At 47.0% G+C, this 20,616-nt stretch overlaps 2 protein-coding genes across 2 annotated transcripts; both read right to left on the bottom strand.

The window, feature by feature from the left end:
* Positions 1 to 33: 33 nt before the first annotated feature.
* On the bottom strand, positions 34 to 3,090 carry LOC127295498 (uncharacterized). The gene is made up of 3 exons (XM_051325456.2): positions 2,231 to 3,090; positions 2,037 to 2,108; positions 34 to 361 (listed from the first exon to the last, which is right to left on the bottom strand). The coding sequence occupies exons 1-3, from the start codon at positions 2,795 to 2,797 to the stop codon at positions 281 to 283; spliced, it is 720 nt and encodes a 239-aa protein (XP_051181416.1). The 5' UTR covers positions 2,798 to 3,090; the 3' UTR covers positions 34 to 280.
* A 2,084-nt stretch (positions 3,091 to 5,174) lies between these two features.
* LOC127347655 (uncharacterized) lies at positions 5,175 to 5,621 on the bottom strand. Its single transcript, XM_051373823.1, has one exon. It carries the CDS (start codon positions 5,619 to 5,621, stop codon positions 5,175 to 5,177), a length of 447 nt encoding a protein of 148 aa, XP_051229783.1.
* Positions 5,622 to 20,616: the final 14,995 nt, after the last annotated feature.

Below are 20,616 nucleotides of genomic sequence, written 5' to 3'. Positions count from 1 at the left end.
TTGCAAGGATGGTAAAGAATTGAAAACTTGAAATACGAACCCTGCCGCTAGGCTAGCAATTATGTTTTCATTTGAGAGAGCGACACAACATTACAGCCTACTCTTGCAATCACAGGCTGCAGAAAGCAATGCACTAGTTGGAGAAAAGGCACGAGTGCAGCAACCAGCAATTGCTACACAGCAAGTTGGAGACAGCAGAGTTCTTAGTACTAGCTAAATATTGTTGGGAAGTCAGTTACAACTTGAACCAACATAATGCTGGCCACTACTATTAACATGATCAGAAGCTGGCCGAGTTCCTCCGCCGGAGCTGGTTCGTTGGCTCCTGCTGCGGCACATACTGCACTTCCGATTCAAATGCCTGAATGGAACACAAAACACACAAATCAACACGTCAGCTCAGCAAAAACTGAAGATACACAAATATCCATCTCAACATTTACATTTGGGAGGTCGGAAAGAGTATTTGTTTGACCGTCTGGAGGGATTTTCGAGACTTTGAGGTCAGTATCTCATACGCCCAAGAAATGCAGAGTAGGACATAAATCTCAGCTTTCGGAGAAGTTGTCACTGGCAAATTTGTACATGCTGTCTTCAGATTTCATGACACGGGCATAGAAAGGAGCACAAGCCAAGTACACGAACTACAGAAAATGAAAGATGTGTGTTTCGAGGTAGATGTGCAAAGTTTTCTAGTACACGGATAATAGTATTTTTTGCACATCCAAGCTGAAGCAGATGGGCAATGGTATTATTTATCAGCATGTAGCTAGGAAGGAGCTTATCAGCAAGTAGCAGTAGGGTGATGCAGTGATGCTGACTGATAATGAAAGAATTGAGTTGGCAGACAATGAGATCAAATCTTCCCAAAGCCCTAATTTATTCCATCCTATGGGTAAAAAGAATCTACCCCCTCTTTTACTTTTAGCCTAGTGAGTGGTGATGCCTGTCTAGTGTCCAATGAGCAGGGTTTAGGCATTGACTACTGTGCTAACAGATTGTGAGATCGATGGGAATGATTGATCCTCCACCGTGTCATCCATAAAGTATGAAGCAAACGTTCAGATGTTACCTCATCCATTAACCCGTGGTCCTTTTTTTCTTGTATAAGGAAAAGAAAAGAAAACAACCAACACCGCAGACTTCCAAAAGGTAGTTTTTATATGGTGAAAGGTAATTTGACATGAGGCTAGGAGATAAGTTTTCGTAGAAGAAAGTGAAATGGAAAGGCCAATTGATTTTTGTAAGGAAAAAACAAGACAGCTAACACCACACATTTCCAAAAGGTAGTTTTTACATGGTGAAAAGTAATTTGACATAAGGCTAGGAGATAAGTTTTTTCTAGAAGAGGTGAAATGGAAAGGCCATATGATTTTTGTAAGGAAAAACCAAAACAACTAACACCACACATTTCCAAGAGGTAGTTTTTACATGGTGAAAAGTAGTTTGACATGAGGCTAGTAGTAGGAGATAAGTTTTTGTACAGGAAGGTGAAATGGAAATGCCATTTGATTGGGCAGAACTTTATGGTCCATCCATGATCTGACATCCTCTGTAACCACTCCAGAGCCAAAGCCAATGACGCAGAGACAGCTAAAGAAACACAGAGCTCACTAGCAGGAGCAGCAGACCCTATAGATGCATCAGCACGACAGGAGGAGTAAAAAAAATGTTCAGAGATGAACTGTTTAACTATGCAGGTGATTTTTTTTTTTTTGAAACAAGGCACTACCAGATCAGTGCATTATCTCATTCAGCAGTAACTAGCACAGGCAATTAATCTGTGCAGCATTAGCAGTTGAGTGGCATGAGGACCCCCGCCGCATGCAGAGCGGTTGTGGTAGCTTTGTCCTATGTTAGGGATAGATTCAAAAATCAAGTTTAAGCAACATAAACTTGATTAGACAGCAGTTGCCTCAAGAAGAAGAAGAAAACATGATTGGACAAGACGGGCATGAAATTGGAAGGACCTGTTTTTCTTTTTCGAGCCTAGCTAGGAAGCAGGCTGAGAAGTGTGTTGGATGTTGGTGTTTTACCTTGTGATTCCTGAGCCGCTCGTTCTCCTCCTCCAGCAGCGAGATCTTGTTCTCCAGCTCGTTCGTGTAGGCCTGCCAGCCAAAGCCAAGTCCAAGCGAGTGAGTGAGTGAACTGTACGGTGTAGGGTGCAGACTGCAGAGTCCAAACGCACTTGCTGAGATTTGGGGTTTGAGGAGGGGGAGGAGGAGCCCACCTGCTTCCTGGCGCGCGACCTCGCCGCCGACTCCCGGTTCTTGATCATCCGCTTCTTGCGCCGCTCCACCGTCTTCTCCACCGGGCCGCCCGCGGAAGCAGCGGCAGCAGCAGCACGCTTCCGGCCGGACATGGCGGCGGCCACGTCGTGGTGGTCGTGGTACAGCGCGTCCAGCAGCACCGGGCCGGCGCCCACGCCGAGCGGCCGCGGCAGGGGGCGGCCGATGCTGTGGCGCTGCTGCTGCTCCGGCACCGGGGGCGGGGGGTTGTACTGCTCGGTGGCCCAGCCTCCTCCGCCGCCGCCGCCCCCCGCGTCGGCGGCGACCACCGCGCTGCCGCCGCCGGACCTGGACAGGAAGTCCTCCAGCGTCATCTGCGCCGGTTGCGGCCGCGCGCAGCTGGCGGCGCCCTGGATATCCAGCCACACCTCGTCCACCGTCCTCCTGGGGCCGGCCACCGTGCGGAGGCCGTGCAGCTGGCCCTCGACGTCGCTGAGCGTGAGGCTGCACAGCGAGCCCTGCCGCGAGATGGCCCCGCCGGACGACGGCATTGCTGCCTGAGCCCCCATTCAGTCTCACCAGCACTCGCTTGCCGAGCGGCCGCCGAACACGCGCCTGCAAGGAACGAACACTTGCATGGCAAGAACGGAGGCAGGGGAGTGTTGGCTCCACTTCACTTCTCCTTTCCCTTGTATTGTAGATTTGTAGGGGAGGAAGGTAGAAGAAGAAGCAGAGGAGGAGGCTGGGGTGTGGGAGGCAAGAATTGTAGGATTCCACAAAGGGGGTGTTGGGCTTGGGCCAATGGGGGCAGACAGGCGATGCCTCAAGATGGGAAGAATCCAAAAAGAGCGAGTGGGAGGCGACGGAACGAGCTCCTCTAACTTTGCTCTGGGTAAGGGCATCTCCAGCGGCGCGACGCATTTCGGACGTCCAAATGGATGCGTTGTATCCGTTTGTGTCGAGTAAAATGGTTGAAAATATTCTGGTGTTCGTTTGCGTCGGGGTGGCTCCAGCGACAGACGCATAATTTTTTTTTCATTCACACGCCATAATTTACATGATAATAAAAAGAACATAAAAAAGCCAGAAAGGGGTGCTAAAATAGGCGTTGTCTACTGGTCGTCGTCGCTGACGAGGTCAATCAGCTGCGGCGTCGGCCATGGAAGCTCGTACGCCGGCGGTGGAGGAGGTACCGCCGCACGGGCAGGAAGCTGTGGCCAGGGATCCCACGCTGGAGCAGCAGGCGGAGCGCGGACATTGGAACGCGTCGGCGTGGCCGGAGGAGTCGCCGGCCTCCCCTGCGCGAGCGCTGACTCGCGGAGCTGGATTGCGAGCCCATCCCACAAAGCGAGCTCGTTGAGCTCGTCCTGCTCGCTGTTGGCCAGTGCCATGGCAATGGCCTCCTCCTCTGAAATGTCCGGCGGCTGGGTCTCCGGATCCCACGCTGGTCCGCCGTCGTCGTGGTCGTACTGCGGCATGGTCACGTCGCCGTCATCGTCCTCGTCGCCGTCCTCGTCTGCGTCCTCGAGGTCGTTCTCTTCTTCTTCGGCGGCGATCTCGCGCTCGAAGTAGTCTATGTCGGCGAGGTAGGCAGCGCGGCGCCGCGCGTCAAACTCCCACGTCCCGAAGGAAATCCAGTTGTAGGAGTTTAGCGCGTACGCCGGATCCTCCCGCAGATCCGGCGGCAAGACCGCGCGGCGGCGCCGTACCTCGTCCCGCCGCTCTCGGCCCTCGCGCGGCACGGGGGGGGACCGGCACGCGCCGCGAGTTCAGGTACCAGCCCCCTCCCGGCAAGTTCGCGTCCGGCCATGGTACCGGCCGGTTTTCCTCCCATAGCTACCGAGCGAGGTCAACGCGGATGTACCGTCCGACCCGTGTTTTCTTGCCGGAACGCGAGCCGCTAGCCTCCTGGTCGTTCTTCGTCTTCCGGAACGGCCAGCATTTCTTCCCCATGGCGTCGGTGTGGTGGCTACTGTGGGATTTTGCCAATGGTTTTGGTCGGGGAAATGGGCGCCGGCAGCGTCCCTTTAAGGCTCCGACGTCATCTCGCCTTCAATGGCCTGCCAGTGCAACGCCTACTAGCTGCGCACGCTCGCGGAAGCCGAAACACGCCATTAACGCGGCCCCTGCAAAGGCTGCAGCGCGCCGCCCAGAAGTAATACCACGGAAGACGAAGCAGTTGTGCCACTGCGAGGCGGGCCCGCGCGAGGACCGAGCAGACACTTTGCGCGTCCGCGCAGCGTCCGCCAAGACGCAAACCTGGCGCATATTTGGGCCAGGTTTGCTTCTCCGCAGATGGCCCGGTCACTTTGCGTCGCCCCGCTGGAACAGGCCCCAGACGCATTTCCGGTCACGGCGTCAGCGTCCGTTTGCGTCGCGCCGCTGGAGATGCCCTAAGTTAGGGTGTACAGTACCCTGACTTGGTGTGTTATTTACCATTGGATCGTAAATGAATGGCTCAGACGTGACTATACAGTACGCGAACGGTTCAAGACTACAGTGTTAGAAACAGGGCTGATCCAGAGTGTCGTCTTAGCTACAGTCCAAAGTCTACAGTTTTTTCATCTACAGTACATGTTTTAGATCCAACGACTATGTTAGCCAAACTTTGCAAGAGCTAAGAGCATCTCCAACAGATGCGCAATGATCTGGTGCTGCAAAACCAATTTCGCGAGCTGTAAACATTTAGCTCCCGCTGCGCCGAAAACCCCTCCACCGGACACGCTATTTTGCAGCGCGGAAGGTCCGCTGAAAATAGCGCTCGCAGCGGAAGCGCTATTATGCAGCGCAGAAACACATTTTGATTTAAACTAGTTCAAATAGAAAATCTACAGCTCGAAAAACATTGAAAATACATAGAAAAAGTAAAAACAGTCTACTCATGATCGTTGTTGGAGGTCGTCGCAGTCCAAATGTCATCCCAGCGTGAATCATTCCAGGTCGTGTTCAGGTTCTCGAGCTCGAACTCGGCGATGACGCGACGACGGCGCCTAGCGGACCTACGCTGCGCCTGAGGTCCGTGAAAAACGCCTCCATGTTATCGACGTCGCTAGGGAACTGCTCCCTCCACTGGCGCATCACCTCCTCGCCGCGCTCGGCGATGGCGATGCGGCGCTGCGCCTGGCGGTGGCGGTCCTCCTCGGTGACGAGGCGCGGCGCGGGTGCCAGAAACTCGGCCTCCTCCAGCGACTTGACGTCCTGGAAGTTGAGGTCGCGTCGCAGCCGCCGGAATCGCCACGCGGCCGCGTCGTAGGCGCGCGCCGCCAGCTCCGGCGTGGTGAAGGTGTCGAGAGTGACGCGGAAGCCGCCGGCGCGAATCTCTGCGTAGAATGTCCCATTAGGACGCGCTCGGACACCGCGGAAGGCCGACGATCCGCGGCTGCGCGGTGGCATCTTGGCGACGGACGAGCGGAGGAGGCGGCGAGGAAGAGCGGCGGCGACGCGTGGCGCGGGGAAGCGGCGAGGCGAGGCCGAACGTTCCGTGGTTGTTGGGTGCGCATGCACGTGGTGCTTTATAGCGCGCGCGAAGCGACGCGCCAATTTTGCCGCTCGGGATGTCGCGATAGCGCGCGCAGGATAAATTTTGTTTTGCGCGCGGATTTAGTGGGTCCGCTGGAGACGCGGAGGATGCGGGCGGCCAAAAGCGGTTGAAAAACCGTTTCGGTTGGAGATGCTCTAAGGACATGTACAATGGGGTGACGTCAGCCTTCCCTTACGCTTGCCACGTAGGATATTTGCTTAATTGGAGGAGAGATAAGGAAGAAAGAGATGGTTGTCTTCCCTTAGCTAAGGGATGATCTCTTATTAAATAAGAGAAGACTATTTTCCCCATTGTACGACTTGTCTTCCCTTAGCTACATAATTTCTTACTAAAAATAATTAAGTCTCATTTATTGTAAGAAATGACAATAAGAGATAATGCATTGTATCCCTAATATGTATCGTCTTCTCTAGATGACGTGGACTACTAAAAGAAGGCATGTCTTCCCTACTATTGTACATGCCCTAAGGGCATCTCCAGCGGCGCGACGCAAACGAACGCTCAGCGACCGTTTGCGTCCGCCGTGACCGGAAATGCGTCTGGGCCCTGTTCCAGCGGGGCGACGCAAAGTGACCGGGCCGTCCGCGGAGACGCAAACCTGGCCCAAATATGCGCCAGGTTTGCGACTCGGCGGACGCTCGGCGGACGCGCAAAGTGTCCGCTCGCTTCCCCACCGGGCCCGCCTGGCAGCGAGTCTGCATCGAGGGCATCGATTCAGGCGGTCAACGCTTCCGCGTCTGCGCCGCAGCCTTCGCCATCAATGGCGCGGCTGCCTGTTCTGCGCGCGCACTGGCGGGCGGCGGCTGGGCTTCTACGGCGCCTTCAATGGCATCGTATCCCGCGCGCGCCCGCCCATAAAAGTCCACCGGCCGCGTCGCTCCTTCGCCCACACCTCCACAACCACCACCACTGCCGCAGCGCCATGGGGAAGAAGAATGACTTCGAGGCCTCCGGCAGCGGCAGCAAGAAGATCCCGCTCCCCGTCTCGGTGGGGAGGCTCATGCACGGCAAATGGATGCCGTGCGACGACGCTCGTCCCGGCGTGCGACCGCCTGGTGGCTCAGCTGCCGCCGGGTGCCTATCCCTCCAGTACCTGCGCGCGAGCCTGATCGGACCGCGGAGATCCGGCGCAGGAGGCGGTATCTGCCGGCGGACCTCCGCGACGATCCGGCGTACGCCATCGACTCAGAGCTTTGGCGTACATACCTGTCCACGGAGACGGACAGGAGACGAAGGGCAGGCTTCATGGGCGAAAGGGATTACCCCTTCGGCCCTGCACCGCCGGCTCGTCGTGAGCAGGCGCCGACGCGTCGTGAGCAGGCGCCGACGCGTCGTCAGCAGGCGCGGACGCGACGTCAGCAGACGCAGCACAACGACGCCGCCGACGACGACGAAGCCTACGCTGTGTACGACGACGACGACGACTACGTCGAGGCGCTCGCGTACCATAGCGAGGAGGTGAAGGTCGCCACGAATGGCAGCAGGCCTTGGCGGAGGGCCGGAACTTCGACTTCCCGGACAACATGATGGACGGCGAGATGGCAAAGGTCGCCGTCCTCGTCTCCGAGCACGACGCGCCTGTGCAGCCGCCGCTGCCCCGCTACGCCACCGCCGTCATGCCGTCGGGCCTGTCGGCGGATGAAGCACTTCGATAGGCGCTCCTGGAGTCGGCGGCGCCTCCGCCACCGCCGCCACATCCGCAGGCCTGGGCGCCTCAACCGCCGCCACAGCCGCAGTACTAGGCGCCTCCACCGCCACGCCACGCGATCTTGGGCCCCTCCACCGCCGCCACAGCCGCAGCCTCCTCAACCTCGAGCACCGCGGCGCCCGGCGTACTCTCCCGGATGCCAACTGCCTTGGGTCGTACGGACCTCATCGTGCTCGACAATGACGAGAGGAGACACGGCGCGAGGAGCGATGGCGTTTTAGGTTTATTTTTTAAGTATGTAAACTATGTTTCATGTTTTAAAAAAAGGATTCGTCATAAAAAAATACGTCGTGCCGCTGGAGCCACCCCCGGCAAACGGACGCACGGTCGATTTCGACCAAAAAAGTCGACGTAAACGGACGCGCGCGGACGCCAAAATGCGTCGCGCTGTTGGAGATGCTCTAAGAGGAGCCGGTTCCGAGGCGACGACGGGAAAGTGAGCAATGTCGAATCCTGGCTTTGCTTTCAATTCAATTCCGTCGCCTTTTGTTTTCTTTTGGCCGGTCGAATTTTTGGTTCTGTGGTGGGTGCTGCAGTCGCTCTGCAGGCGAGTGACATCGACGCATTGAGTGCCACAGAAACCAGGTACCTCCCAGGCCCCACGGAACAGTCCGTTCCGTCCTCGGACGTTCCCGCCATGAATATTTCTCCTGGAATTTGGGCCTAGCAAACAGTATACGATACGGTCAGATCAGACCGTATTTCTTATCCAAAGTTCATAACATTCCGGGGCGGTACCAAAAGTCGACAAGGATTCAGGGGCGAATCCCCCCCGTGTGAATGAATATACCGGTTGCATGAACCACAACGGCTATGTTAGAGAGTTGACCTAGTACGAAGCACACACTGCTGATTGATGCCAAAGCTATGGCTGCCGAAATATGCTGCTTGTATCATTTTGCATGGATCAATCAGGAACAGTCAGTCGCCGGTATTATGTGCTTCCCTGTTTCAAATTAATTGACGCAACTTTGACTAGATATGCATTTAATTTTTTTCTTCTCTATAACATACATACACGTGTATCTAAATAAAGTTGAATCAATTAATTTAAAGTTAGCATTACATTAGATGATTACGGTTGCATTTATCACAAGGCTTATAGAGTATTGATTAGAAGCAGCTAGGTTTCGAAATAGGTGTCGCCACTTTTAAATATTTATTTTGAGTTGCTCTCAAACACAACATATGACGATTTTGAATGTATAAATTTCTTGATAAAAAACCTTCACCCAATTTTGAATTATCAAAGCAAGAGCTTTATGTAAAAGTGGAAGCCCCAAAAGGTGAATTAGGAATCTTCTATCTCTTAGGAGACACCCACTACATGATTTCTCTGAGCTGTGGTGCATCCACGTCACCCCGTTTATTCTGCTATGTTTGGTAATTCCCGTTCCGTAACAAAATTGCAGCGGCATGCCCACATGCAGTCCGCTTCAAACAACCTGCATGCAGCGAATTTAAACGCACAAACCGGCTCCTTAGTTTTTCGTCCTGCCCGCTTCCTCTTCTGTATTAATTGATGAATCTCCGTGTGGCGCACTCTATTCCTCTCCCAAAAAAGCTGCGCACATTATTACCCTTCCCTCCATTAATCCTAAAATTAATACTGCAATTGAAACTTCCACGTATTGAGGACCTCTCCTCTCCGTTGGGGTTTACAAATCCTCCCTGTACCCATTCTCCCACCTCACCCTTCTTCATCTTCCTCAATCTCGCTAGGCGCCAGCTACATGAAATTTTTGCTGCTCTGGATCGATCGTACGATGCGTGCATCCGCTGAATCTGCTAGCTCCGGGGTAGCTATCCCGCTTTGACCTTTTTCGTTGTCTGTCTTCTCGCTTTTTTTCGATGGTGGTATCTTTCTTGGCATCAAGAGTTCATCGAGAGGATCGGTCTTGGAATTGTGGTTCGGATGCATGCGTGTTGAGTATTTGTACGTTGTATGCATATGCTTGCAGTCTTATGGCATATTCCAAAAGAGTGAAGATGATCAACGATATTCAAGAGCAGATAACTCACTCCGTGCGCTTCTACCTACATGCCAAATGTTCTACTTCGTTGTAACCTCACCCAGAACTATGCATGCACGTAATTCTTTTTCATGTTTTATGACAAGAAGTTTTCTCCTCTTTCACATCAGCCCTGCATATTTTCTCAAGAATTTGTTCCAATAATTGGAGTTGTTCTTCTCTACATATACACCTGGTTGAGATGTATGCACATTGTCAGCGAGTAATGAGCATCAGAACATGGAAGGGAAATTCCAAAAAAGAAATGGAAGGAATAAACAAAAGCATGTGCAGTGCTAATCTTCAGTTGCATATATCTGTTTTATAGGCTCGCAATTTAGATCCTTTTTGTTTATCCTCCTATTTTGTCTAATATCTTTGCTTCACACAAAAAGTTATCTTTCAGGTTTTGCGGAATTTATGTATATGATGATCAACATTTTAAACATTCTGCATCACCACTACATTTTTGATAGTAGTTTGCCAGTTCATTGATTAAATTGTCGCTTGCTACGATATTATTTTCCAATATATTTAGCAGGCGTTTTACATCTAAATGATAAGAGAAATTTTTATTTCATAATGTTTTTTCCTTCATAAATTTTGGTGAGAGTGGGGAATATATTCTCCCTACATATGCTACCATGTATCCTACATGCCTAGCACGTTGAACTAAAGAGGACAATCTAATTGCATGTAGATATTTTGGTGCGTAGCAAAATTATGTAATCGGTGGAGATATTGTATAATTATACATATTTTAATTAATCTTTAAGTTTTTTTGGCTGAACTTTGGTAGCCTCATTTTTTCACCACACGATCCCGCAGCAACGCGCGGAGTATTATCTAGTTTATCTAGTAGGAGGTGATAGTATTTTCCCCTGGAGATGGAAAATTCGTCTGCCCGATTTTATTAATTTAAAAATTCTTCCTCAGCTAATTAAAAGAATGAAATTGGCTGATATCATGACGATATAGGTAATATAGATATCATTATGGGGGGAAGTTGACCGTTGAAATGATAATAGATAGGGTAGAAGTAGAAACTATCAATTCTTTTTCGAAATCAGAATTATTACAAGAAGTCTATGGACTCATATCGATTCTACCCATTTTAAACCTCCTTTTGGGAATCACAATAGAGGTACTCGTAATTGTGTGGTTAGAAAGAGAAATATCTGCATCAATACAACAACGTATTGGTCCTGAATATGCTATCCCCCAAGGACTGCTTCAAGCTATAGAAGATGAGACTAAGCTACTTTTTAAAGATGATATCCTACCATCCCGAGGAGATACTCCTTTATTTAGTATTGGACCCTCTATCAGTCATATCCATTTTATTAAGTTTTTTAGTTATCCTTTTGGGATATCATTTTGTTTTAGCCGATCTTAGTAATGGTGTTTTTTTTATGGATTGCCATTTCAAGTATTGCTCCTATTGGTCAACTGTGTTCTTGTTTTGACAAAAAAAAACCGATTCTGATTTGTTTTTCATGCATTTTACATTAGTTCTGATTCTTTTTGCACTACATTTCTCACTCAATGTCGTATTAGTTGTACTGCATAGTTCTGCTTCTTTATTGCGATTTGAGGACCTTTTCGTGCACTTGCTAACGATTGTCTAAAGCATTTTCTGTTTTCTACCGAATTTGTCAACGGATACCAAATGTTTCTACCACATTTGTTGATGATTGTCTATTTTTACTTTCCCTGTGCACTTTGGTGACGCTTATGCACTTTATTTTCCCCTTTTTTGTGACATTATGATATTTTTTATGATGTATTTATGATTGCCCAATGTATTTTATAGCTACTTTAACTGGGTGATTCCCCGTGTGAATATACCAGCCGTGTGTGTGAACCATGGCGGCTACATTGGTTGACCTAACATGAAGAATACACAGGTGATAGAGAGCTAGGTTGATGGAAAGGGCGAGGAGGGAGAGCACACTCAATGAGTGGTTATCAAAATATGTTGTGAGCATCATTTTGCATGGATCAATTACGAGTAGTCGCCCGTATTATGTAGTGAATGGCTTGTGCATCCGCTATCACATTACACTATGTGGCTTCTATTGCATTTCTTCTGGGTAGGTTTTATCGATTAGAAGCATCTAGCTTTTAAAATAGATAATGCTACTATTTTTTATTCAAAACCCAACTTTGAGAAAGTCGTTGTTTTCAAACAGAAGCCTAATTTTTTTTGATTTATTATGTTCTTGTTTTGAAGAAATCCTCAATACGGATCTTGTATTTGCTTTAGAGACTCATTTTTTATAGTGTACATTAGTTTGTACTCTTTTTATGCTACATTTATCTCATTCTTGTTGTATTGGTTGTATTTCATAGTTCTGTTTGTTTACTGCACTTTGAGTCACTTGTCTTACCACTTGTTAACGATTTTTCTTGGTAGCGTTTTATTTTTCCACCGAATATGTTGATGGCTACCAATGTTTCTACTGTATTTATGGATGTTTGTCTATTGTATTTTTTGTTAGTTTCTACTGCATTTGTTGATGTTTGTTTACTTTATTTTTCCAGTTCATTTTTTTAATGGTTGTGTACTTTTGTGTGTGTGATTTTCTATTGTTATGGCAATCTTCACTTCTTTGATGCTTCTCCATTGAATTTTCTAGCTGTTTGAACGACACTAGTTAATTCCATTGAATTATGTTTCTATTTTGCATCATCTATGAGTTTTTTCTGTATTTTATACCATATTCACCCACATTGATAGTTGCATAATCCATTTTCTGTTACTTTTTATCGTCATTGTTGATGATTCTCTATTACATTTTCTACAAGGTCTCACTACTCTTCTTGATGGTTGTGCGTTGCATTTGTATTAGTTTCTTCTGCACTCATTGATGACCGTCTACTCCAAAAAAAACATGAAGGAAACAATATGGTTATCTGCATCTAAGTCTCTCACAAGTTACTTCATTATCATTCCTTCCCATCCTCCCTGTAATGTCCCAGGTTTAGAGACGATCGAGGGGTAGATTTTAGAAAGGGATGTGCATTGCATCATAAATTATGGGGAAATTTCGCGCTTTTAAAAAAAACTGCATCGAAGGGGGACAAGTTTCTCTCTCGACACCTTACAGGGTTAGGGTTTCGAGAGTGCGACAAACTTGTTTCTCATTCAACTAAGTTAGGGTTTTGAGAAGAGAGGAGAGATATTGCATCACAACTTAAGTTGCATGATTGAATTCAAACTTAAGTTGTATGATTGAATTCAAACCTAAGTTGCAATTGAAATTCAAATTCAAACATCAATTGAATATCTCATAATTCAAATGTGAGGTAATTCATTAACCAAATTATAAATAATAAACAATATAACAATACAAATATTAAGTAAAGCTCATTAGAGAAAATTTGAGCTTTATTGATAATCACATAAGATACATTGTCTTTACAATATCCAGAAATGAAATATGAAATATTACAACATATTACATGAATTGTATAAAAGGAAAAAGAAAGAGAAAGATTACAACTTAATGAAAATTTCCTAAACTACAAGTGATCTTCATGAATTCCTTGATCAAGATGATCTTGAGTCTCATCTTGATCATCTCCAAGTCCCTTCACACAAGCAAAACAAAACAAGAGTTATGCCAAGTGGCAAAGCCACTTGGCAGATTAGCCAAAAGAAAGTGAAATGTGAGAAGATATGACCAAGCTCTGCCGAGCTGATCTTCTCACAGCCCAAGTCCCAAGCCCAGGACACACACACACACACTAGCTGCTCACCAGGCTGTGTGCATGCACCACAGCACACACACACATCCAGTGAGTCACCAAGTGTTGCCAGGCTCAGCTGTCGACCAGGAGAGCAAAGTGAGGATGATATAAAAGCCTCCACAGTAAACCCTAGTCATTCCATCGACAAGCAGCTGGGTAAGTTCACCAGAAACCAAGAACACAAGAACAGGAAGAACAGCCACTGCTGTTCAACCTGGTCAAGTCACCACAGCACTGAATCAAGCACCACAGGCTTGCAAGGAGGAGCAGGGCAAGCAGAATCACCACACTGAAGCAATCCTCTACACCAACAAATAATCTAGGAGCTGGAGTGGGGTATAAACAAGATCATCCTGAGCAAAACCAAGTTTTGCTCATAAATAAGCATACTATGCATCACAGGAGCACAGAAGGGTAGAATACCCTGTTTGTGTCATCATCTGGCTACAAAGCCATTTGGTGCAAGCAAATATGGGTAAGGCCAATAGGTAATTATCCTAAGGGAACATTAGTTATGCAAATCAGAGGCACAACTAAGGAAATCCAGCAAAGAATGAAATCACAGCTAGCCTAGCCCAACACACTTAGCACCTATAGCTAGCTAGGCCATCAGACAATAGACAAATTCTTGGCTATATAATTTCTCAGCATCAAAAGCCACTGGAAGTCCACTAATGGATCAACCAGTGAGCAATTATCCAATTCCAGCAAGCAATCACCAACCACAGCAAGCCACAGAGAGGGGGAGCTACCCATGACAGCATCACAGAGCTGCCAGGGCCACCTCAAACCACAACCAACACTTGAAACCACCACAGCATCACCCAGTAGGGTTCAGTAGTGGGCTAGGGTACCCAACCAGTGGTTGGCATCCAACTAGCCCTAACAAATTCATTGAAATGATCATCACTGAATCACAGTTCACATCATTCATCCATTTAATAAAGCAAGATAAACAGATAAATGAATTACACAAGCAATTGATGCACAAGAGCCTTGCAGATGATCCAATGGATCATTGCAAGCATCAATTGATGCTTAAGCAAGCACCAGCACACATCAGGCTAAGCCTGTGTGATGCACACACAACACATGATGAGCACCAGATAGCCACAGAAGGAAGCACAGCAGTTAACCATCAAGCAAATGATGATCATATGATCATCAGAGCTTGCTAGCTCTTGCTACTGATTACTATAGCCAAGCATAGCATCAAAAATGAGCTAGCTATTGAAGAATTACACCCAAGACATAACTGAATCAAACAAATACTGAATTAATGACTTTATGATTGTATCCAGAAGCACATCAAAGGCATGATGAACCACTGGATCAAGATATACAAGTAAAGCACAAAGCCCTCATCACTGAATAATACTGTTAAGCCAACAGCAATGCTCAATTGAGCATACTCATGAAATTAAGCACAAGATATAACACATCAGAGCACTGGCACTTGCAAATTTGCAAGGAATACACACTGTAATCAAGCCAGGGCAACATAGTTGAATACACTTGAATGTCTAGCAAGAATAGTAACAAGAACAGAGGCACATGGAAGGATTCTAGCAAGAAATGCAAGCTTAATCAAGCACATAGCTTAGGAACTTTGCACAGAATCATGAATATCAAGGCAGGGCTGCATAAGGCAGCATCACAAGCACTGGCATGGCCAGGGCCAGTGGAGCACAGCAGCACAAACAGTAGCAGAGCATCAGCACGGCAGGCATCTCCACGAGGAGGAGCAGCCGTGGCCAGAGCTAGAGAATGAGGAAGAAGAACATGCAAGAGAGAGAGAGAGTGGAGCACGTACCCGGGGCGAGCAGACAGCAGTTGCGGCCATGGCGGCCACGGCGGCGCACGCCGAGCGCACAACAACACCTGGCCAGGCCAGGCCACGCCTAGACCAGCGCCGCAGCACCCCGCACCACTACGGCGAGGCTCACGGCGGCGCCATAGTGCCAGGAACCCTGGGAGCAGCGAGATCGCCGCGGATCCCGTAACCCTAGCCACAAAAAAGGGGTCGGGGACGAGCAGGAGCAACGCCAGCTCTAGATCGACGCGGAGAAGGATGACCGGCGTCGTGGGGCGATTCGATTGCGCCCCATGGCGAGGGCCATGTACGGCGGAGCTCGTCGGAATCGACCGGCGACGGCGAGGGCGACACGAGTTGCTAGAGCGAAGGGGATTAGGGTTCGTCGAGGCGGCGCGGTGGGGGAGAGAGTGAGCGACCACACGGGTCGGTTGGACCCGAGCTGGTCTAACCCAACCCACTGGGCTCCACTGACAGGTGGGCCCAGGGGCAATTGTGCCATTTCACAATTCCTTAAAAATGTTGAAACTTTGAAAATACATAGTAAATGTTTAATAGCTCTAAAAAATAATTAAAAATATGAAAACCACTCATTATAAAAATCTCTATCATAATAAAATATGAAATAGAATTTTTGAAGTTAAACAAGAATAAGTTCAAATTTGATGATTTAAATAATCATTTAAATCACACCTTTTATTTTCAATAATGAAAATAAGTCCATAAATTCTTTTGGACTTTAAAAACACCTTGACAACATTTCAAGGTTGTATTTTACCCTAAATAGAGTATCCCTAAGACATTCTTAGTATTAAACTCTCACATGAAATGATAAAGACATCGGAAGGGGGGAACAAACCCTAAAACTGGAATCATGCATAAATGCTTCTTTAACTATTGCCCTTATCGGACAATGATGCTATTTTTCAGCAACAGAGGACAAGGGTCAGTCCACACCATCCAACTGCAACACTTTGCAGTGTTCAGGCAAGTTCATCACTTGCTCATGTCATTCAAGTATTTTTATCAAATTACTTGCAAAGTACTATGTTTATCACTATTGCATAAAAAGCAAAACCACTATTTTCATAACTATGAATATGACTAAGTGGTGGGCAATGGAACCATGGATTGTGTTGATATGGTGGAGGTTCCATTGCAAGGGTTTATATCCATCTAGGATTAAACAACAAATGTCGTCCAGTGATTCTTGTGCCGTAATACCCGTGTTAACCATAAGATCTGGAGTGGGACGGAGTAGTCAAAAGTGTTTCCACCTCTCGTTCATCAACGGATGCGCATTACTGGGTGCACTTGATTTCGAGAGACAAGATGCAGGGGGAACCCGTAGAAGTCCCCACGGTAATGTGGTCTATGATGGGTTGCAACTGTCGGCGAAGGAATGTATGATAGAGCTCTGCATTGTCGTCGTGGTCGGGGTCCATCCTTAATTGGTGTAAGAGGACCGGCGAGGACCCAGGGTCGGAGATTGCAACAACGGGTGGGTGTTCGAGGTAGCGGAGGAACATGATTGGCTAGACCTTATACCGGGCCTCACACCATAGGAAGTGTGGACGGGAAAGCTGCCCGGTTGGCACCAAGGTTAAGATCTCTTATGGGTAAAGCAACACACCTCTGCAGAGTGTAATGAATCGTGACCTGTCACTCCCTGTTCCGGGATTTGGAACTGCGAACGCTGCCGGAAAGGAACTCCATGAAGTTCTAGTGAACCGGTGAAGGCTGACGGACATAGTTCTTTGAAATAAAAGCAACCTCTTGAAGAAATTTTTATCAAAACTTGCATTGGTATTAGACTTTCTGGTCTAATATCGTAGCTAGTGCATTAAACACCTCTTTTCTATAATGAACTTGTTGAGTACGCTCGTACTCATACCACTCTTAAATCCCCTGCTTAGATTGTCTGAACCATCTGGAGGAGGACAACGACAACCCTGAAGGAGCCGACATCATCGGCTATGAAGAACCAGACCTCTCTGGAGGTGTCGAAGGTGTAGACTACCTTATAGTCTACGGAACCGGAGAGGGTTCCGGAGGAGAGCAAGCTTAGACCGATAAGTAGTAGTAGTAACCGAGCAGTACAAACTCTAAGTACTTAACTGCTCGTGGGAATAAATGTATCACCTAGTAAGACTATTATATTGTAAGTTAAGATGGGTTCGCCTCGAACCCAGGAGTATTGATACGTCTCCGACGTATCGATAATTTATTATGTTCCATGCCACATTATTGATGATATCTACATGTTTTATGCACACTTTATGTCATATTTATGCGTTTTTCGGAACTAACCTATTGACGAGATGCCGAAGGGCCGCTTCTGTTTTACTGTTTTTGGTTTCAGAAATCCTAGTAAGGAAATATTCTCGGAATCAGACGAAATCAACGCCCAGCATCCTATTTTTACACGAAGCTTCCAGAACACCCGGGAAGGACCAGAGTTGGGCCACAGGGGCCCCAGGAGGGTGGCCGGCGCGGCCCAGGCCCTGGCCGCGCCGCCTTACCCCCTCACCGCCTCTTCACCCCTCCGACTCCGCCTCTTCGCCTATATAAAGGCCCTCGACCTAAAACCTCGAGACGAAAAAAGCCACGGTACGAGAAACCATCCAGAGCCGCCGCCATCGCGAAGCCAAGATCTGGGGGACAGGAGTCTCTGTTCCGGCACGCCGCCGGGACGGGGAAGTGCCCCCGGAAGGCTTCTCCATCGACACCACCGCCATCTTCATCACCGCTGCTGTCTCCCATGAGGAGGGAGTAGTTCTCCATCGAGGCTAAGGGCTGTACCGGTAGCTATGTGGTTCATCTCTCTCCTATGTACTTCAATACAATAATCTCATGAGCTGCCTTACATGATTGAGATTCATATGATGATGCTTGTAATCTAGATGTCATTATGCTAGTCAAGTGGATTTTACTTATGTGATCTCCGGAGACTCCTTGTCCCACGTGTGTAAAGGTGACAGTGTGTGCACCGTGTGGGTCTCTTAGGCTATATTTCACAGAATACTTATTCACTGTTATGAAGAGCATAGTGAAGTGCTTATTTATATCCCTTTATGATTGCAATGTGCTTTGTATCACTACTATTCTATGTGCTACTCTAGTGATGTTATTAAAGTAGTTTATTCCTCCTGCACGGTGTAATGGTGACAGTGTGTGCATCGTGTAATACTTGGCGTAGGCTATGATTGTGATCTCTTGTAGATTATGAAGTTAACTATTGCTATGATGGTATTGATGTGATCTATGCCTCCTTTCGTAGCGTGAAGGTGACAGTGTGCATGCTATGTTAGTACTTGGTGTAGTTGTGTTGATCTGTCATGCACTCTAAGGTTATTTAAACATGAACATCGAATATTGTGGAGCTTGTTAACTCCGGCATTGAGGGTTCGTGTAATCCTACACAGTTAGTGGTGTTCATCATCCAACAAGGGAGTGTAGAGTCTAGCATCTATTTATTTATTTTGTTATGTGATCAATGTTGAGAGTGTCCACTAGTGAAAGTATGATCCCTAGGCCTTGTTCCTAAATACTGCTATCGCTGCTTGTTTACTGTTTTACTGTGTTTCTACTGCCTGCAATATTACCACCATCAACTACACGCCAGCAAGCACTTTTCTGGCGCCATACTTATTCATACCACCTGTATTTCACTATCTCTTCGCCGAACTAGTGCACCTATTAGGTGTGTTGGGGACACAAGAGACTTCTTGCTTTGTGGTTGCAGGGTTGCATGAGAGGGATATCTTTGATCTCTTCCTCCCTGAGATCGATAAACCTTGGGTGATCCACTTAAGGGAAACTTGCTGCTGTTCTACAAACCTCTGCTCTTGGAGGCCCAACACTGTCTACAAGAATAGAAGCTCCAGTAGACATCAAGCACTTTTCTGGCGCCGTTGCCGGGGAGGAAAGGTAAAAGGCACTCATACTCCGGTTCAGTGTAATGCTTTTACAGCGCCATTGTGTTTGTGCTCGAAGCTATTTCCTTTAGATCCTGCAATTGCATCTTTTTGTTTCTTGTTTACACTAGTAAGGCATAATGGATGACAATGAGCTTCTTATTCTATTTCCTGATTTAAGACATGGATGGGATGACCCCGGGGATTATCATTGCAATGCACATGTTTTAACAAACACAAGGAGCTAATTAGGATTTTGGATGCATGAGAAGTATGTCCTAATTCAATTTGGTTTGCATAATTGGTCTCTCTAAGGTCTAGATAATTTCTAGTAAAGAGTTTGAATAACAAGGAAGACGGTGTAGAGTCTTATAATGTTTACAATATGTCTTTTATGTGAGTTTTGCTGCACCGGTTCATCCTTGTGTTTGTTTCAAATAACCTTGCTAGCCTAAGCCTTGTATCGAGAGGGAATACTTCTCATGCATCCAAAATCCTTGAGCCAACCACTATGCCATTTGTGTCCACCATACCTACCTACTACATGGTATTTCTCCGCCATTCCAAAGTAAATTGCTTGAGTGCTACCTTTAAATTTCTATCCTCTACCTTTGCAATATATAGCTCATGGGACAAATAGCCTAAAAACTATTGTGTTATTGAATATGTACTTATGCATTTTATTTCTTATAAGTTGCTTGTTGTGCGATAACCATGTTCCTGGGGACGCCATCAACTACTCTTTGTTGAATATCATGTGAGTTGCTATGCATGTCCGTCTTGTCTGAAGTAAGGGAGATTTACCACTTATTTAATGGTTAGAGCATGCATAATGTTAGAGAAGAACATTAGGCCACTAACTAAAGCCATGATCCATGGTGGAAGTTTCAGTTTTGGACAAATATCCTCAATCTCATATGAGAAAATTAATTGTTGTTGAATGCTTATGCATAAAAGAGGAGTCCATTATTTGTTGTCTATGTTGTCCCGGTATGGATGTCTAAGTTGAGAATAATCAATAGCGAGAAATCCGATGTGAGCTTTCTCCTTAGACCTTTGTACAGGCGGCATAGAGGTACCCCTTTGTGACACTTGGTTAAAACATGTGCATTGCAATGATAATCCAGGTAATCCGAGCTAATTAGGACAAGGTGCGGGCACTATTAGTATACTATGCATGAGGCTTGCAACTTGTAGGATATAATTTACATAACACATATGCTTTATTACTACCGTTGACAGAATTGTTTCTTGTTTTCAAAATCAAAGCTCTAGCACAAATATAGCAATCGATGCTTTCCTCTTTGAAGGACCATTCTTTTACTTTTATGTTGAGTCAGTTCACCTACTTCTTTCTATCTTAGAAGCAAACACTTGTGTTAACTGTGCATTGATTCTTACATACTTGCATATTGCACTTGTTATATTACTTTGCATTGACAACTATCCATGAGATATACATGTTACAAGTTGAAAGCAACTGCTGAAACTTAATCTTCCTTTGTGTTGTTTCAATACCTTTACTTTGAATTATTGCTTTATGAGTTAACTCTTATGCAAGACTTATTGATGCTTGTCTTGAAGTACTATTCATGAAAAGTCTTTGCTTTATGATTCATTTGTTTACTCATGTCATTTACAATT

This window comes from Lolium perenne, chromosome 4, assembly GCF_019359855.2.
Source record: "Lolium perenne isolate Kyuss_39 chromosome 4, Kyuss_2.0, whole genome shotgun sequence".
NCBI classification, from domain to species: Eukaryota; Viridiplantae; Streptophyta; class Magnoliopsida; order Poales; family Poaceae; genus Lolium; species Lolium perenne.
This window is presented reverse-complemented; position numbering and strand designations above follow the sequence as displayed.